The 19745-nt window shown below is 44.1% G+C and overlaps 1 protein-coding gene across 2 annotated transcripts in view; it reads right to left on the bottom strand.

Moving 5' to 3' along the window:
• The window catches only part of CRIM1 (cysteine rich transmembrane BMP regulator 1), a 188399-nt gene extending 184590 nt beyond the window's left edge, over positions 1-3809 (bottom strand). For both annotated transcript variants that reach the window (XM_040611859.1, XM_040611860.1), the window contains exon 1: positions 3085-3809. In XM_040611859.1, coding sequence (XP_040467793.1) covers positions 3085-3436 — 352 coding nt within the window. In that variant the 5' untranslated portion in view covers positions 3437-3809. The remainder of the gene's footprint in view (positions 1-3084) is intronic.
• Positions 3810-19745: the final 15936 nt, after the last annotated feature.

Here is a 19745-nt window from a genome sequence, read left to right as displayed (position 1 = left end):
TGGCGAAGTGTTGAAACAGACAAGAGAGTCATCACACGAAATACCTTCAGAGTAACCGAACTTCTCTGGCAGAGCTTTTCCAAGGCTTTCTGACATGCCAGAAAGCGGGAGCCGTGCCCAGCCGGACTGCTGCAGAAGCCCAGCCTCAGGTATTTCGGGGGAACTCCAGGCTAATTAGGGGATGGCTCCAGGTCTACCTTCAAAGGCAGAGACCCAGGGCAGTCCCTGCTTTGAGCTCAAAATTTCTCAAGGTTAAGAGTGTTTGGAAGGGGCCGCAGGCTCTAACACCTTACGGAACCAATCCAGCAGCATCCCTGTAAAGCCAAAGAGGCTGGAGGTGTGCAAAGTCTCCCAAGACTGCCCTTCACGAAGGGTACCTGCCCACGCTGGGGGAAGCTGACCTCAGAACTATTCTTTAGCAAGAATGCAAGGACATTCACGAAGGGCATTTACATACTTCAGGATAATGCCACAAATGGAGCCTTAAAACTGCATAAAGTTAAGGTGGCGAGATAAATGAGGAATTCCTCCAGATTTTAGGATAAAGGGAAGAACGCAGAAGCAGCAACATATTTCATTAATAAACACTGGTTTAACCAAGACTACTCCGTTTCTAGTTTCAGAAATGGAGGCTACCAGTGACAGGTGCCACAGAGACTTCTCCATCAGGTGTTACAGAGTTCACTTATGCCGAGTGCATTAAATACTAAAACTGAGTTAATGGACGGGTATTTTTACCTGCTGAAACTCCAGCTCTTAAAGCTTTCTGTAGCCCAATATGTGTTGATACTCTTGAAATAAGACACTGCTGAAGCTTCAAAAATGATAAAAAATATGCTTATAACTATAGCCAGTAGGGGTCATTTCAGTGTAAAAAATTGCAGTGAAAGAAAAAGCTAGAGACAGGGAGGACAGTAAAAATCAATTTCTATTCACACAGTTCTGTAAGTCACTTCCATTTACTCCTCTCTGAACTGGGGCAAGAAAGGGTTTGCACTCCCAGCAGACAGGATTAAAAAAAAAAAAGTAGCCTTCATTTCATTAATGGATAAAGGCACGGCGTAGTACTACTGGCACATCAGACATCACCAGCCTACCCTGTCGCACGTGTGCCTGTAAACTGCACAACTGTTTGGGTCTCCTCAATCAAAAAAATAGAGCTAATCAACCTTGGTTTAGTCATCGGAGGTAGTACATTAAGTCCCCTTTTTTCCTTGCTGCCACCCCTCATGCACAACACACGCCATGAACACATTACTCCTGTTGCTTAGAATGAGGCAGTTTCCTGACAATTCAGTAATAGGTATTCCAGGACTATTTATTAGGCTGACAGTTTAGCTCAGTTGCTTTTCATTTCTGAGAATGAAAACTGAATAGATAACTTATCTCCTTAACTATTCCTATAGAGACAGCTGGAACTAGTTTCTAACCACAACACTAACTGAAATGCAATCTTGCCAACAAATGCTTCACACTATTTTCAACAGTAGATGGGACGTGTTATGAGTTGAACTACAGCAATGTACAGATTGCATCACTTCAAAGGAATGAAATACTCCTAAACTGCCAGGGACGTTCCTACTGTGATACAGTAAGGGAGTTAGAACATTTAATGACTGCAGGCTTTTAGTTCCTTTAACCGGGGGATGCGGGGGGAGCTGGCGAGGGGGTAGCTGTTTAAGCCAAGCTTTTACTTGAAAACATGCAAAAAGAGAAGACTCATCCAAAACCAGGTAAGTTTTTAAAGTACCTTCTCCCCTCTTTGCTTGCACTTTTCTACCAAAGAAAACTTTTCCAATACATATCAGAATAACGAGACAGAAAGCCCAAAGCACTATACATGTTCAGCAACATGGTCTCAGCCAAGCTCTTCAGAGTAGTTTAGGGCCATTTTTAATCGTTTAACAATAGAGCTTTTAACCCTGGAGCTCATCCTACCCAAGCACCAACTGCAGGGGCTGATGGCATTGGTTCCAGCACAGGCAGGACGCGCTGCTCTGCTGTGATCTGCAATTTATTTGTCAGGGAGGCAAACGGCGTCCTAAACTAATAATGAGCGCCGGGACAAAGGTCAGCTGCCCCCTAGAAACGACCGGTTTTAGCTCGCTCAAAACAGCGCATCATTTTAAATGCCCGTTTCTCGGCGAGATGCTGCCTGCATAGCTCCCCGGCCGTGCTGCTGCCCTCTACCCGCCGAGCGCCGCCCGCCTCCCGCTCCTTTTCCAGAATTGTCGAAGCTCCCGCTCCGAGTCTCACATACATTTACACATATCCCAAACTACTGGTTATTTGTAATCTTTTTACAGCGCCATGTTTTCCCTCAGCTTGGGGGAAAAGGGGGCTGAAGGTACAAGGCAAAAAGAGCCTAGAGGTCTGCCTCTCGCCTCCGGTTAAATTATAAACTATAAAAAATAAATCGCAGGGACTCCGATAGATACAAAATTCGAAAGGGGGGGTGGGGGGGTGGTGAGCTCCTCTTGCATTTCATACCAATTCATCACCTCCCAAGCAGCCGGCAGGAAGCTGGAGTGACTTTGAGAGGAGTTCTGCCCTGGGGATTCCTGCCTCCCCCTTGATGCTCCAGCCGGGAAAAGCCACCGCTTATCATCACACACCGAGTGGGACAGGCGGGCAGATATTAAGTGACAGGAACAGGAAGGAAAACTTTACAACAGATGATCTGCCTTTGTGTTTCCTTACGGAGGAGGGAATCCGGAACAGGCATCATGTGTGCACCACTGACCTCCGCCGATCTCCATCTGCCAGACCCTTCCCAAGTCCTTTACCAAGGATTTTTAGCTGGGCATCAGTAGCTGGTGGCAGCTATTAGCAAACCAGTGAATCCCCACGGAAAGCGAGAAGTGGAAGAGCCTGGAAGTTCAGGCTGAGAAAGTGAAGGGTGAAACTTTTAAATAAGGATGGGTTTTTTGGGGGGAGGGAAAGGGTTACAAGACCCCGGGATGCGGGGCAGGCGGGCGGCGGGAGGGAAGCAGGACGCACCGGAGCGGCGTCCGTGCCCCCCGGCCGGCCGGTACCCCCACCCGGGGACGGCGGGCGGGCGGACGGTGTCCCACCGCCTCTCACCTTCGCAGACGCCCACTTCGTACTCGGTGATGGAGTCCCCGTTGAGCGGCGGTCGGATGACACAGCGCAGCCCCCGGTCGCAAGCCCCGTGCAGCCCGTAGACTCCCCCGCAGCTTTCGTTCCGTTGCCGAGCGCACATGAAACAGCAGCCGCAGATCCCCAGCACGATGCTACCGGGGCAGCTCTTCGGTTCTTCGCATTTGGACTGGTCGCAGGGCAGGCAGACGAGAGCCCGCGTCCCCGACTCGCCCAGCAGCAGGGCCAGCAGCGACAGCCACCCCGCCGCCGCCAGGTGCCAGCCGCCGTCTCCGCCCGGGCGCCTCCTCCCCGCCGAGACCGCTGCCAGGTACATCCCGGCCGCCGCAGCCCGGCCTGGGCCGGGGGAGCCTCTCGGAAGCCCCCGAGCCGGGCGGCGGACCCGAGCGCGCCGCGGCTCCTTCCCGCCGCCCCCGCCTCCGGCCCCCCGAGGAAAGTTTCCTCTCGCGGCGGCAGCGGCCGCTTCAGCCAAACTTCTCCTGCGGGCGGCGGCTCCGCCCGCTGCGCCCTTCGGCAAGCGGCGTCCGTCAGTCCGTTCGCCCCCCGCCCGCCGGCTCCCGCAGCACCGTCCTGGCCGGCAACGCGGCGCCCGGCTGCGAGCGAGCGGCTGGGCTGGGCTCAGCTCCGCTCTGCCCCGCTCGCTGCCCGAGTCCCGACTCGCCTCCTGCCTGCGACTCGCCCCGCTCCGAGTGCGCCCTCTGCCCTTCCCCCATTGGGCGGTGATCGCCTCCGCCCCGCCCCGCCTGCCCGCTAGCGCGCCCTCATTGGGCGCCGCTCAGGCCAGCCCTCCCCGCCTGCCTCCCGCCCCCCCGCAGCCCCAGATCCCGGGGCCGGGGAGAGACGCGGCGGGGGCGAGCGGCGGCCTGGGCCTCACAGCGCCCGCCGCCTCTCCCTCCGCCTGCCCCTCCCCTCCCCCGCCCGGGGCTGCGAGCGCCGAGCGGAGCGCGGCAGCGGCGCCAGACCGCGGGGACGGGCCAGCAGCGGCCCGGGGGACACCGCTGCCCACCGAGGGGCACCGGGTAGCGGGGAGGGGAGAGAGAGGGCCCCGCGGAGGGCGCAGCCACAGCGAGGGGAGCCGCGGCAGGGGCCCCGCGGCCGCGGCGCCGAGAGCCGCCGCCTCTTCCTCCGCCCGCCCTCCCCCGAGGGGCGCGGGGCAGCCGGGACGGGAGCTCCCTGCGCCGCGGCGGGGGAGAGCCGCCCGCTGCCCGCCCCGGTCCGGCCCCGCAGCCAGGCCCCCGGTCGCGCCCAGGTGCCCGCGGGGGCGGGAGGCGGCTGCGCTGCCGCCCCTCACGGCTGCCGCCCCGGGCCGCCCTTCGCCGGCTCGTAAACAAGCGGCGGTGCCGCGGCTTGGCCCCGGATCTCGGCACCCGCCGCAGTCCCCGGGCCGGCCAGGGGTCCCTGCTGGCGCCCGCGGCTACCGGCCGCTCTCTGCGAGCGGCTGCCGGCGCTGCCCGGGGAGCTGGGCGGGCAGCCGCGGCGCGGCCCGGGGAAGGCGGTGGGAGGCGGCGCGGTTGCGGCGGCGCTGCCGCGCTGGGCCCGGCGGTGGGGGCCGGGGCCCGGAGGGCCAGCAGCGCTGGGCGGCGGGGAGGGGGCTGCCCGCCCCGCGCCGGCACCGAGGCGCGACCGGAGAGCGACCGGCAGGCCTGCCTGCGCTCGCTAACCGCGGGCGGCGGCGAGCAGCGACGGCGGCTTAACGTGAGGTCGTCGCCTTGGCAAGGGCAGGCCCTCGGCACCGCCGGGGAGCGGGACGCGCTGCCGCCGTGTGACGCCCTGCCCGGGGTGCGAAGGCGGCGCTGGGAGCGGCGTGTTGCGCTGCCGGGGCTGCCCGGGCTGCGGCGGGGCCGCGCTGTGCGGTGCCGGGAGGGCCTGCGGCTGCGGGGACTGGTGCCAGCTGTGCGGGTATTTTAGGCGAAAGGTCCTGGAAACTTAACGTTGGCCGTTACGGAGAGTGCCAAGGTGTGGCTTTGACACTTTCTCCAGTCCTGCGCGCTCATCCCTTTCGGCAGAAAGAACTAGGTCTTGTGTCGATGGTGGAGCTGCTGTGTATGGCCCCATCGGCCAGGCAAAAGACAAGTTGCCGCCATTAACAGAGGAAACTGTAGCGTAAAGCTTTCTCAGCAGCGGTGTACTGCTGTGGTGTGTTTTTAAAAGCCTTGTAATTCACTGTCATTCACTCCAGCCCAAACGCCTACCGGTAGCAAAGGTTCCCTATTGCTAGCCCAGGCCTGTTACTGATGGAAGCAGTACAGCCCTGCAACACGATGCCGAAAAATAAAGCATTTCCATATTTGTCTAAAAGCATTTCCCATATTTGTCTATTAACAATAATGACATTTTAATCATATCAGAATCGCTGACTGTAGACTCAACCACTCAGAACTTAAGCTACATTGTGGGTGATTATTTTGCAAGAGCTACAAATGTTTTAATTAGCCCCAGTAGTTTGCAAGGCATTAGTTGTTTTTTTTTCAGTGAAACTTCATTATTGTGATAAAGCACTATCAGTACAGCATACATTATGTGGATTAGGGCCATGCAGCTGACATATCGCAACAGCAAATGGGCACTGAGAAGCAGCCATCTACTTGGCATCAGTATTTGAACTGATCCTGTGCTACATTTTTTAATAGATTTGGAAAGTAACTAACAAGGTGATCTCATTAAAGGCACCAAGTTTTGGTGTAAACAAACCTGATGAGTATTTTTGAGAACAACCAAAAACATTGCGTGTTCCTGTATTCTGGAGAGCAGTAAGGCAGGAAAGCACCCTGAAGGTCACACTAGACAAGCACTTAAGCTCTGAACACTATGGCAAATGGATGATAACTCGCAGCTGCAGGAACACACCAAGCAAGAAACTTTGCACTGTTCCCTCAGGAAGGCAGGTTCTCCCCTCAGCCCTCTCGTGTCAGTTTGCCGAAGCACCTGCAGGGGTCAGAGTACTTTTGATTCACCAAAAGTTTCCACCAAAACCCCACTATGATGTGGATGAGAGCAGTTTGTAAAAACAAGCCGTTTCCTACGAACTGGAAACACTGCCTTTTGGTCATGTTTTTTACTGACGAGGCGCATGAAGGGGTTTTACCATCTATGCATAGTGTCGCTGAGATTGCTTTTCGAATGAGGTGTACAGCTCCAGCGGCTGTATTTTTAAAACACTGTTCACAAACCCAGGATTGTGATGGGAGGAATGACAAAAGTGATTTCAGTGCGAGAGAGGATGCTGCACAATACAATACATGATCAGAGACTTGAATTCAATAAGCTTAGTTTATCAAAAGATGAAAAGAGAACTGATCACAGTGTATGAATCCCTTCATGTGGAAAAATGAACTGGTCTATGAAAAATATGTAGGTATTTTTCCAGGACTTGTGAACATAGCCAGCATGGAAATCCCAGACATGTTGGATTGCATGCACAGGCGGTTCAATATTTCCCAGACATGCCAGACCTACCAGTCATGTACTGTACTGATGTGCAGTATACTCAATGCACAAAGAATTCATTGGACCTACTGTGCCTGTTTGCTTGTGTGGGAATGAACAAAGAAGCGCTAGAAGCAGTACAAAAACAGATGAAGAGGAAAGCTACGGGCAGCTTAGATAAGAATGTTGCAGGGCCCTGAGAAAAAGAGAGCAAACTTTTGAGCTGACTGCCAAATGAGAGAGGCTTCAGCTGCGAACGGGATTAGTACCCTGCTCCGTACACCGTTTACCCAGTGATAGCTGCATGTAAGGGAGTAAAATATGGTGATATTTATGGGACAAGGGCCAAAATTTAGGGTTTTTTTAGGGTTCTCCCTATGTCTTGCCCTTTAGGTGCAAGTCACAGGCTGGTCGTGCGTATGCTTGTTTCCCTTTTCTGGCCTCAGGAATCTAAATACTTCATTGCACAGTGGCACAGATTCAACAGGAAAGGTAGAGAATGCCTCTGCCCCAAACCTCAGGGTCCATAGGGACAACAAGGTCCTCCCTGGAAATCAGCAAATCTGGTATCTGATGACTTCACAGGGGAAGTGCACATACCTGCTTTCCCCCACAAGAAGCAGTGAAGGATCCTCACAGGGAAATTCGCTCACCCCTGCTTCTTGCTGCCTCTTCATTTACCAATCCAAATAGCTTAGGAGTAAGTAGATTCAGCTACTGAAGTGAAATCCAACTCTTAATTTCCCCTAGAAACAGGTTTGTAAATACTGCTAAGTACAACTGTGGGAGGAAGAAAAGCATTCTGATAAACAGACTGTAGCAGCTGAAATTTCCTGGGCTTGTTTTCCTGCAGTGTTAGTCCTGTATCGAAGCCACATCTAGGCTGGATGAAGTTGCAGCAGTAATCCAGCGGAGCTGTATAGCTTTCTTGGTCATCGTGTAATGCGGAGCTCTTGCAAAACAATGCAGCGCTATGCGAAAACTACTACTCTCTTCACTAATTCCTCAGTTCTGTACTCACTCCTTTTCCTACTGGTAAATCTCCCCACGTGAAAAAACAGGCGTTCAGCATAGACCTCCTGGTAAGTGTGAAATTCACAATAATGACAACAGAAATAGAGATTTCATTTTTTGACATAGGTGAAGATAACTGTATACTACCAAAAATAAAAACACCTCCACCCCCAACAGAAAATAAAATACCAAAATGTCTTCATTTCAATTCAAAACATTGTTTCTACTGTGCTGGTATATACTAGTAACTCCTTATCTATCTCTGAATTTTGGGAACATTGGTAAATTTTAATAACAAAGTTATACTGGTTTTCTTTGCAATGTTTTGTTTCTTTTCTGTGCCTCATTGTGTCTTTGTTGAACATGAAATTCCTTTTTTCTTTAGTCTGTTAAAGATTGTTTGTGTCTCCTTTGTAGCAGTCTCTTGACAAACTCTTTGGTAAACAGGTTATACACATGAGCTATCTCTACTCCCAGAAAAAAACCCATAAATATGAAACTGCCACTAATACAAGCAGTGCTGAATCAGTCTAAAACACATGAGAGTAATTTCTCTCTTCTTCACAGAGATATCACAAACTTATTACACTAGTAGCTGCAAGGTGTTTCAAAACCCTTAAATGGAAAATGGTGGGAAGTTGGGAAAGCGAATATGAGACTTCATTTTAATAGAAACAATCTTTTTAAGAATTGTTTTGAATCAGTTCACAATAAATAAATATCCCATCAGATAGTCTCTGTTGGGTTTTTTCAGCCCTATAAGCTTTTCCTCTCAGTTGAATCCCTAGCTTGGGACAGCTCAGTAGTTCAAAATCTAAGTCCAGAATAACCAAGGGCAGAATTGTTTGTAGCTTTTTCCTAATAACATCTTTGCTCATATGGAACATTCAGGTAAAAAGAACCTGCTCTTTTAATGGTGCCAGAGCAACTACGTAAGCAGCGTTAAAATACAATTGCATGAGTAATTTACTTGAGCATGCTTTTTCACAGGTTTAGAAACTACACATTAATAAAAATTATACATAAATATGCTATGAATGAATAGGACTGGCCATTTACAGGTGCAGTTCTTCCCATTGCACTTAAATCACTGAAAGCATCGGGCGTTCAGCGTAAGCATTTTTTCAGATGTGAATGTTTCATAATAGCTATCAAAAATTGCAAGGTTAAAGAACTAGGGACTATGTATCTATTTAAGGCTATCTACTAGGAGCCTATCAGGAGAAATAACTGCTATATCTAGAAATGCAATTCTGTATTTAAATTGATTGCACTCAAGGTCACAGTTTTAGCTTCTTTAGCATGAAGAAAATATTTTTAGCAAATAAGGACAGTTAGCAAGGAAAAACAACTTGCTGTCAGTTTACAAAAGAAACGTAGAAGTCCTTTACACTGGTATGTCATTCTAGGCGTTATATGCTTTTTTATTACAGAAAATCTGGCCACCAGAAAAGTAGGTGGATTAGATCAGCATCTACAGTCCTCTTTGTAGTGCCACATACTGATAAGATTTTAAATGTTAAAATATAAAAATGAAATTACTGTGTTTATTTCAGAGCAATCTGCTGTGTATCAATAACTGCAGCATAAAATGAAATTGGGTAAGATGAGGTATTTGTTGGATGTGATATAAAATTTGTCATAGCTAATTCCCTAGTTTAGTAGGTCCAAGAGAAGTTCATGGAGTTCTAGGCAAGGTGATTCCTACTCTGAACAAGGTTTTGAACTCTTGGAGGAAAAGCATGAGAGGCTGAAGTTGGTGGTTAAAGACTAAGCTGGTGGGTAGCGGATTGTCCAGGTAAGTCAGGCCCAAGCTGTAATACTCTATTTCAGTTCAAACTCGTCAAAACTTGACTGAGCTTCAAACTTTTCAAATAACTGATTCAAACAGAGGCAAAATGGCTTCTCCTCGGGTTTGCAGCTGAATCAAATGCTTAAAGGAAGGTTCTCTAATTATAAGTGAATGGCAACTTTATTCAGGGACCACTGAAAACAGATTTTTGAATAACAACATTAATGACAAGGAAGATCTGTTTCTCTTTTTCTAGGAGGATTATACCTGTATCATCTCAATATACCTACTACATATACCTATGTGATATACCTGTAACATATACCTGTGTCTCCATTATACCTATAACATCTCCAAAATATATCTTCTGTGATAGAGAAATTTCACTTCATTCAGTACATTCATAAGTATGTATGAAAGCCCACCCCTGCCCCTGAGGCCGCGGGCAGTCCCAGATGATGCTGGGGGGTCTTTGGGATGAGGATGCGATGGGGAAGTCAGCAGGCGGCTGGTACCAGTGGCTGCGGGGGGTGGGGACCAGGCGGTGGGGGGGACGCCAGTGTGGCAGTGTCCTGCAGACGCAGCTGTCCCGCTTGCAGGCGTGGGCTGGCTCATGGCAGGGCTTTCAGGAGTCTCCCTGCCGTCTTGCAACACAGTTAATCTATAACCCAGACAAGCTGTCAGCAGTTGATTGAAAGGCAACTACAGCTGATCCTGCTGTACGGCAAGGGGGCTAGATAAGCCCCTGCAAGCCCCCGGACAGTTTTCTATAACTTTTTCAGACAGAATTTGAGTATTCCGGCTGCATTCTGACTGCTGGAACTCACTGATGCCAGGGTTTATTAAGAATCTCAACCAGAACCTTTACTCATTTAGCAAATTACAACTATTTTTTTTATAGTTTTGTTAAAGCTGGATAGAAGCTTTCATTCCAAGAAATCACAGAACATTTCCAGTGTGTGTTTTTTTCTAGCTCTTTCTAGATTTTAATGCTGATAAATGTAACTGGTCATAAAAGCCACCCATCCCTACTGACTTGCTTCCATTCATGTCCATAATCACTTTCCTGATTTCTGCAGATGATGATGTGCGTTAGCGACAATCTTTAGGGCAATGTCAAAGGCTGTTCTGATTACAACAGCTTCATTCATGCCAAATGAAGAAGTCTGCCTTCTGATAGTCTTCCAAGTATGTTGGGGAAATCAAGTTTTGCTAGTTATCCATCCAACCTAGGAACCTGATGTTGCTTATGAGGGGAAAGCAGTGACATTTTCCCAAAGTAAACCAGTTTTTCTATCAATTGCTTGAGCTTCTTTATTTCTGTTGATGGACAGTAAATAGCCAATCTAACTGTTCAGCTTTTAAACAGATTGGTTAGAACTATGCGCAGCTTGCATACCATTTGCAAAGTCCATATGTCTAAAGTTATTCTAGTGTGATTACAGTGAGAGAAAAAAGTTAGTATAAATCAGCTTTTGTGTCAATTGTTTGGTCTGTATTAGTTTTTATAATATTTTAGGGGAAAAAAACCAGATTATTTTTTTCAAGGGTATCTAGGCCTTAACTTACTAATTGTCAGAGTTGTTTTCTGTGAATATTTTCTTATTCATGTTGTGACATCAGTTGGCCTCCCATGGCTGATTTCTGTATGTTAGCAATAACTATTTGCTAACTTTTGGGGGTTAATTTTGTACATAATCAGAAATATGGTGATTTGTCTTGTAAATTGCTAAGCAGCCTGAGAGATTTTGCAAGTCTGGATTTTGTTGGAGGCTTTAACAAACGTTAATGCATTCTGCCTGTACCAGAAGATAGCCAACATCATGCAAGATCATATACCTTTTCTTTCATACTGCAGGAATACACATTCAGTAGATTTCCTGGTCCAGCTTGGCTTTATACCCAGTGTTTTGAACAGCATTTATCTTTTCAAGTGTAAATTCGGAATCTTCAGTTTAGGGATGCAGGTGGGGGTTAAGGAAAGAAGCAGGAAGGCAGAGATGGCTTGCTTGTAACAAGGGCAGTGATACAGTTAGGAAGAGAACACAGCATCTTCTCAAAGTGTTTCTGCCTCACAAAGTTAACATGTCATGTGAAGTTGGGAAAACAATGGTGAGAGGAAACCAGCCCTGAACAGCTGAGATGCCTCAGCAATAACAAAGACGGGAAGGAGGATGGTTTGGTCAGTATGGACTAGTAAAGACCAGGTGGACAAGAAAGTTTTCTCAAACCAGGGGAAAAGATGGGATGGGTGCAATTATGGGGAACAGCATCCTATCACTGGTAGGAAATTGCAAGATCTAGCAGTTTCCTAAACATCTCATGTTCTATCACATCCTAACAACAAAAACCACAAGACGTCATCAGTATTACTCTCCCAGTCCTTCCCTTTTAATATATAGGGGATTAATGTCAACTGCCTACAAAGTCATCCCCTTTAAAGCAGAAGCATTCTCCTCTCATGAAGTTTTCTGCTCATCATTGCTTTTGAGCTGAAGCAGATCCCCCGTTCTAGGAAATTCTTCATTTATGGGATTATGCTAAAGCAGAAATTCCCCTCTCCTTTCCTAGCTAGCTGGTCTAGCCCCCATAGCTGATTGCAGCCTTTCACAGCCTGTCCCAGGGTTAACGAGGCTCTGGACCGAGTAGCTAGATTTTAGCCTGCTTTAACTCCTGATAGTGAGTTTAATTATCAAAGAGACTTTCTAGGGTTTAATATAATTAATATGTTCTCTTGAGTGTTTGACTGACATGGGTTTGCATGTTTGTTATTAAAATAATATTTTTTTTTTTTCAGAAAAGAAGGTACAGGGAGTTTAGGTGACAAATCTGGAAAAAAAGGTTAATCAACTCTCACAAGCCAATCTCTGAATTCTACCAGAAACACTGCTACAGGGCTCCTATTATTTTATGGCAGTGAAGCTGTTAGTTTTCTTACTTAGTAATAAGGAGAAAGATTTGCTGTTATGCTTTGCTGAAGTCTTCATAGCAATGCAGACTAGCAGTACAATATTATTTTTCACTGGCCAGTTAGTCTGGTTCTACAGGTGATTTTTCATCACTAAATTTGCAAACAGCAAGCAGATCACACCTGTGAATGTTCTACAGGACATACAAGCCTTTTCAGACTCTGTCTCAGTCCCTCATGAGAAAGTGTAGCACTGTCACTGTCTTGACTTGAGCTTTAGAAATGTTTTTCTCAGCCTTCAGCTGATTGGCCAGATTGGGACTAGAGTGCTGCTCCAGTCCTGTTGGCATCCAACTCTTTACAGTACTTTTTAGGAGGATAAACCCACTGATACTGTCTCAAGAACATGAGCAGGTGAGCAGGAAGGGGACAACAGGTCACATTTCCCCTGACACACTTGAAAGAGACTGAGAACAACTGGCAGCAGGGTGTAACCCAAGTCCAGGTCCTTCCTACACCTTCTGAATCAGTTTATATATCCAGTGTCAAACAAGGGTAAAACCATCTTCAGCCCCCTTCCTTTCTTTGGTGGTCCAATATAGGCTTCAGCAGATCAAGCTCCCAATACATTATTTCCTTAACATTTCCCCATCTCTCAACCTACTACTTTTTTGTTGTTTTTTTCTTTCAAACAAGAAAGCATGTTCCTTGATTCAGCTTCAGTGATGTGGCTGGAATCATATCGTATGTTTTAAAGAGAACTTTTCAGAATGAATACCAACAAAATACATAAATGTACTCTTTTTTTAATTGTTAAACTTCTTCAGGTATTCATTCTCAATATAACATTTTTTAGGTACAATTAAACTTTAAATATATATCTATATAAGTATTTTTAATCATGTAGCTGAAGCTTAAAAAAATATAATTATGCAGTATGCAGTATTTCAAATCCACCTGCTTATTTCTGTAACAAATTATTCCATCTTTTTGCATTTGTTGTAAGAAAAGGTGGGTTTTTTTCATTTTTTACCAAATAGGCAAAGAAAAGTGAAAATTATCAAAAGGAATACTCCTTGGACATTTATTATTCTCTCTGTATCAATTAATTTTTCCAGATCACCATGAATAATTCAAATAGTTTATATTCCATGCTTTGCCTTTTTGCTATTTAGATGCAATTTTTAATAAGTGAGATTTGAAGCTTAAGAGTGACAAAGAGAGTATTGGTTTAACTATGGCTGTCTGATGGACATATTTTTAATAGAGAAATATGCATTTGCTCCTAAAACCTACTGAAGCTAACTTTTCATTACAAGAGCTTTATGCACATAACTAAAGGACTGAACACCTACTGATGCTGATAGAAATACTCTAATAAACTGCATAAACTTATAGCTAAAAATTACTTATGCAAAATACATATAACTTTAATCAACTATGATTCAGATTTCTCCTTTGTTCTGAACTTTGATGTAAGAAACTTGGCTTTTTTTTTTTTTTTTTTTTTTTTAGGCACAGAAGCAATGTGCAAGGCTGTACTGCTTACTTTCATTGTAAATCTAAAACTGGTCTCAGAATTTTTGTACATATATATTAATAATTTAGCTGGACTGTAACCATGACAATATTGAGAGCATATATAGAATAAATAGGACACAAGACTGCTTACCCAGGAAGAGTCAACATTTAGAATATTATCAGGATATTTGCAATTCTGACATGTGAACTAAACATTAGTTTTTAGTTTTGTTTCTTATATTAAAAGCTATTAGACGTTAATTTTTTATTTGTTCTTTTCCTATTATACATTTATCTATCAATAGTCTCATCCATTTAATGGTCATGACATGTATAAAAGGTTAAACCTGACAGTTGTTCTTTAAATTATATTGCTTTAAATGCCAAAGTGCATCTATTTAAACCTTCTGCTGGGGAGAATATTCATTGGGGAGTTGTGTTGACTTGATTTCAGATTCTCCTTAGGTGTTATATTTAAGCCCATTCAGCGCAGCTGGCTGATTTTTCAGTTCCTGGGACTTCACTGCAAAGCATTTAATATCTCATATGGAAATATTTGATTAAATTGCCACCGTATTATCTGAAATTTTTGTTTGGAGTTCAAATCAGAGCAATCAGGTGCCCTGTCTTTTGCAGAAATTCCCATTCATTCCAAAATACTATTTTATTAGTGCCTGTTTTCTGAACCACTTCCTCTCCCGTGTTTTACTCTGCAGAGCTTTCACTCATTTCAGTCAATACAAAGGTGCAACAGGGCTATTAAATGAGCTTTGTCGACAATAAGGGGACGGTGCAGATGACTTCTCTTACTTGTTGTGGCATGTATTTCAGATGAGTCAGATGAAAGCTCAAGTGCTACGATGCGCTGGCAATTTCTGCAGGTGGGACAGATTATTGATGACCTTTACTGCTGGGGAAAACATAAAGGAAATTAGAAATTGTCAAAATAATGTTGGGTGAAGGAGGGCAGAGAAAGGGTTCTTTGGTAGTCTTAGGACTCCATTTAGATGCATTTTTCTGCTTCTTTCACAGCTATACTTTGTGTGGAACTCTTCCTTTCTCTTTATTACTATTGTCCAAACAATGATAAAATCACCAGCATCTTTAAAAACCATATTGAAGCGACCAGTCTTGTTAGTCAAACTGCTGTTTCTAAATCTACATGTATTTGTAGGTCCTCCTTCAGGACATATGAGGGCAAAAACTATACTGTTACAATATCCCACATACAAAGACTGAAAAATCAGCAAATTCAAATAATAAGAATCTTGACCTAAAATAAGATAAAGGAGGTTATTTCTAAGGGCCGCTAACCAATGAGCTTCAGGAATGGCTACTTTCTGTCATAATTGCATGTTAGTTTTAACTGTGTGTTGCTTTAAATACAATTAGAGCCAGTGCTGTAGGAGGAAGAGGGTGACAGTGGGGAAGAGGAGGGCCGGTCATCCTTGCTTCATATGGGTGGGATGTGACAGGGAAGTTGGTACCTGGTAATTTTGTGCTGTTTGGGTAGTACAGCTACCTTCACACTTCAACATACCCCTAGTCTCATCTGCCAGGTACTGGGACTTTTTGAAGAAAACACCTACAGATCCTTCTTGAATTAGCTGTGGCCTAAGGGAAGCCTTACTACGTACAGACAAAATCTCTCTAAGATGCAGGGATGCTGGGTAAAGCGATGGAAACCTGGGTATTTAAAGAAGCTATCCATAAGCTGCCTTTGCAGCCATAAGACACTTCTCACCTGCCTGAATATCCTGTCTGCAGCCTCCTGGCTTTAGCATCCTGGCTTGAATTGCTCTCCTTTTCCCTTTTCCCTTCCCCCCCCCCCCCCCCCCCCCCCTTTTCCTTTTCCCTTTTCCCTTTTCCTTTTTTCTTTCTTTTCTTTCTTTTCTAAATGTGGACTGTTAGGAAGAGGTTGCTGACAGGCAAGTTTAGAAGCAAACAGTTTCTACACGTTTCATAGAATTGTAGCTGTCTCAGTTCACACAGTCCTATGAAATTGAAACCAAATTTATATTGAACCTGGGTGAAAAAAACCCTGCAAAATACTTCTGCATTTTTTGATATTTAAGAGGCCTCACTTCTTACTTCAATTAACTCTCCTATGTTATATGTAAGTTCCCCCAAAGGTTTTGGGAATTATTTGGGAATTATAAAACACTCTCTGTGTGTATTACCACACCAGCTATGACTGTCCCAGGCACTTTAACAGCCACAACATAAATTCTGTAGGGCAGCAGAGTTCCTCCTATATCTTTATATCTTTGACAATAATTTCCTTTTCAATTTTGACAGATCACAAGTATTTTTAGCCTCAGAGGGCAATGAAAAAAAACCCCAAACATTTAAGTGAACTTTTTTCTAATGGTGCACTTTCAACCCAGAGAGGGAAACTTAGTCCAGACTCTAAATGCAGTCTTTGCAAAGTACAAGGATTTAACTTTGTTTTCATAAAAAAAAGTGTAAAGAAATGGAAATAATAGACAAAGAAAGTGTTAGTAAAAGGAAGAGAGTACACTAGCTCAGAACAGAGACTGAAGATGCAGTCTGGTACGCAGCATTCTCTGCCACCAAATACCTAACATGAAAAAAGGTGGAGAATGAAGGCTGCCAGTTGGTGAAAGTGGTAGTTAATAGACTACATCATCTTTTTGCATTAATTTACTTGTATCACTGTGAACAACAGCATACTGTGTCTGGAAAAAAAAAAGACATTTTATGACATGCATTAAAATCTAGTATTAATTAAAATAATTTGTTAAAATACTGCTTTTTATGTGAAACACATTTTGTAATAGATAATGCAATTAAATTATCCAGATTCTTGGAAATAAAAGCATATGTGCTCAACAGATGACATTTTTAGTTTAAGTCTTTTCATGTTACAGAAAAGCGAACAGCAGCAACTGCGACGGTAACGTTCTTCTGAGATATGGGCAGTGTGGCAGCAACCATAATACTGTGCCTCAGTGGCCATTCACCTACACCAGCAAATGTCGGCTGGAAATCTAGAGGATAACGAGACAATTTTCATACCTCCAGAAATGCAGATGAGAAAGCTCAACATCTTTACATGGATCCAAATGCGCACTACATGGTCACGTGGATTCTTGACAAGTCAAACAACTGTTATGAAATTCAGTCAGAAAACAGAAAATGAATTATTCAACACAATCTGAAAGAGTTTTTCTTCGAAGGGTGACACTCATTTCTGCTGCAGTACACAAAGAACCTTGCTTGGGGGGCAAAGACTCTGAGGGGGTTTTGTGGTGTTTTTTTTCTGTTTGTTTATTTTTGGGTTTTGGAGGGGGTTTTTTTTGGTTCAGCTGTCAAACCAATTATGCAGACAATAAGTCTATTTGAATATTTTTATTTCTTGTCACCAAGATTAAAATCCAGAAAATTGAAAGGAACCCAATTCCTCCAGACTGGTGAAATCTTCTTTTTAATCCTTCAAAGCTGAAATGTCTTGGTAGCATTTAGTCATTAGTTTGTAATTTCTAAAGTGTTTCAATTATCAGGTGCACACTGATAAAAGTCAGGGAGATGGAGAATTAGTTTCCTACTGGTATTAGTGACAGGGCTTCTCCTCATATCAGACATCCCAGGAAGGGGGCAAATGGTGAGGAGATCCTTTCCCTACCTGAAAGGACTTGAACCTGTATTATCCTCCTCCCTGAGCTGCATTGCCACAGCGCAGCATCGATGACTGGGCAGATCCTCAGTCCCTGAAGATGGAGATGCCCTGCTTTGTATTAGAGCACAATGTTTGAGCTCAGATGTTTCAGGCCTTTGCCAGCCACCAACCACTACATTCTCTCTGTACCTCTCTTTTCTAAATAGGCCTCTCACAATGAACAGTATCCCTTAAAAGACATTGAGAAAGCCCCATTGTTCACAGTGTGTTAGGGAACAGTGAGGGGATAGTGCGACTCTTCAGTAACACTATTTCAACACCTCTCAAGAAGCTGGAGTGCAGCACGCATCTCCCATTTCTCATCTGGATGATCTAACTGCAGAGTCTAATCCTTCTTTTCTTTGACTTTTATGTCACATACATAAACACCGATATGTTGAAAGAATTCACGTTGTGTATATGTCAATTATTACTTTTTGATATTAAAAAAAAATCTGCTAAAATTACTTGCCAAATTCAAACCAAGCTGGTGACCAGTTTCTATATGTTTTTGGTGACGTCCTCCCAAAATGTTATTAATGAGTAATACCAGTTCCTTTGCACCAAAGCCACTACAGGAAGTCTAAATACACCCTGATGGATAGTAAACAAGACTTCTTAAGAAAATATAAGAGAAAGGTAGGAATACAAAGGGAAATCTATAAACAATAAGTTGTACTGCAATTACATTCCTACTATCCAGGTAAAGCCTCTCTCATTAAAGTACTTACAAAATCACCCAGAATAAATCAGGAATTAATTTCTTGCTGTTTTGGTAATAATCTGATGCAGTTTCTCTGCTGCTTTCTCCTGTGACAGATCAAGTCTTCTCTACAGGAGTCCTCTCTTTTCCTGACACGTTTTGGATAAGCCAAACTGTAATGCAGCTGTACTGAGTGGCATGCTGTCCTCTCTAGTTCTTTGCAGGACATGGTCATCTTCTTACAGAAACAACTTTTCTCAAACTTAGCACCAGACAAAAAAAGTACAATAGGAGTCCACTTACAAATATTTTAAATTAAATACTGGTGCCATAACTTTTCAACCCCACCTTGCCCCCGAAGTGTTTTCCCCCCAACTAATTGGTTCTCAAGCAAAATCAGCAATCAGTGGATGTGTTTCTCTTAGAACAGATTATCTCAAATACTTGCATTTTAAGCAAAATACCTCACCTTCATTTTTTTATATATATTTTATACATGCCATTCAGCAAGCGGAGCTTGTCTGGATAATGTTAAAAAACCCAAATAAATCAAGTTTCTTTTTATTTCAAGAAATAAATGGAAGTAGCAATATGTTTTCCTTCCTCCCTCCAAACACGGTAACTACAATAATCTACAGCAGTGTATAGAAAATATATTACTGTTTAATTTTAAGGATAACGAAGTTAAATACTCTAAGTTGAGAACCTGAAGGGATTTCAAAGACATACTTCACTGGAGAAATCATCATCCAAAAATACTTTATACAACCAACTGCACTACATAGGAGAAAACCAGATAAGAAACAAGGAGTCAAACTACTAATTTTAGTACAAGGAGTGTCAAAGAGAAAATATATTATCCAAGCTGGAAGCAGTGTCAGTCAGTACCTGACAGTTTACAAACTTTTGATTTATAAGTTTCTGAAGGAAAAGATCTGGAAGGGAAGTACTAATTCACAATCAACTGAACTGGAATAGGCTAAGTGCTCTTTTAAAATCAGCAGTAGTATCTCTAGTTTTTTAGAAAAAAAGATCTATTATCAATGATCCATCTTTGTAGAAGAAAAAATTGCTACTGTCTATTGTGGTCTGGTTTTCTACTGTAGAATCACCATTTCATTGACGATATACCTTGCTTTTAAAGTTCTCATTTAATTGACATCAAAATTCATATTGTCATTAATGGAAATAGATTTGTAAATCTTAAGATTTCTGTCTTCTGAGAGTTCAGACTGCAGTTGTATCACAGGCAAGTGAATTAAATTCATTCAAGACTGAAAAAAGTGCACTAGCAGAGAAATTATATCTGAAAATTTCTGAAGTGCTTTGGCTAATTAAGGTGCTTAAGTTCTGTGTTCAGAAATCCTACAGAAGAAACTACATCCCCTGTGACTTAAGACTTCGTTTAGATTTTCAAATGTATATAGGTGATTAATGCCCTTTGTGTTGATTTGTATTGATTTGAAATCAGGACCTAGTCCTCTAAGTCAGTTCGGCTCTGTTGGGGGCTACTTGGCTGCTACCAGGTACCCACGATTACGCAGTTCCAGGACACTTGATGGGGCACGCTGTGGTCTGGCCT

The sequence above is a fragment of the Falco naumanni genome, chromosome 12, assembly GCF_017639655.2.
Source record: "Falco naumanni isolate bFalNau1 chromosome 12, bFalNau1.pat, whole genome shotgun sequence".
Lineage (NCBI taxonomy): Eukaryota > Metazoa > Chordata > Aves > Falconiformes > Falconidae > Falco > Falco naumanni.
Note: the sequence above shows the minus strand (reverse complement) of the source record. Positions and strands in the feature narration are given on the sequence as shown.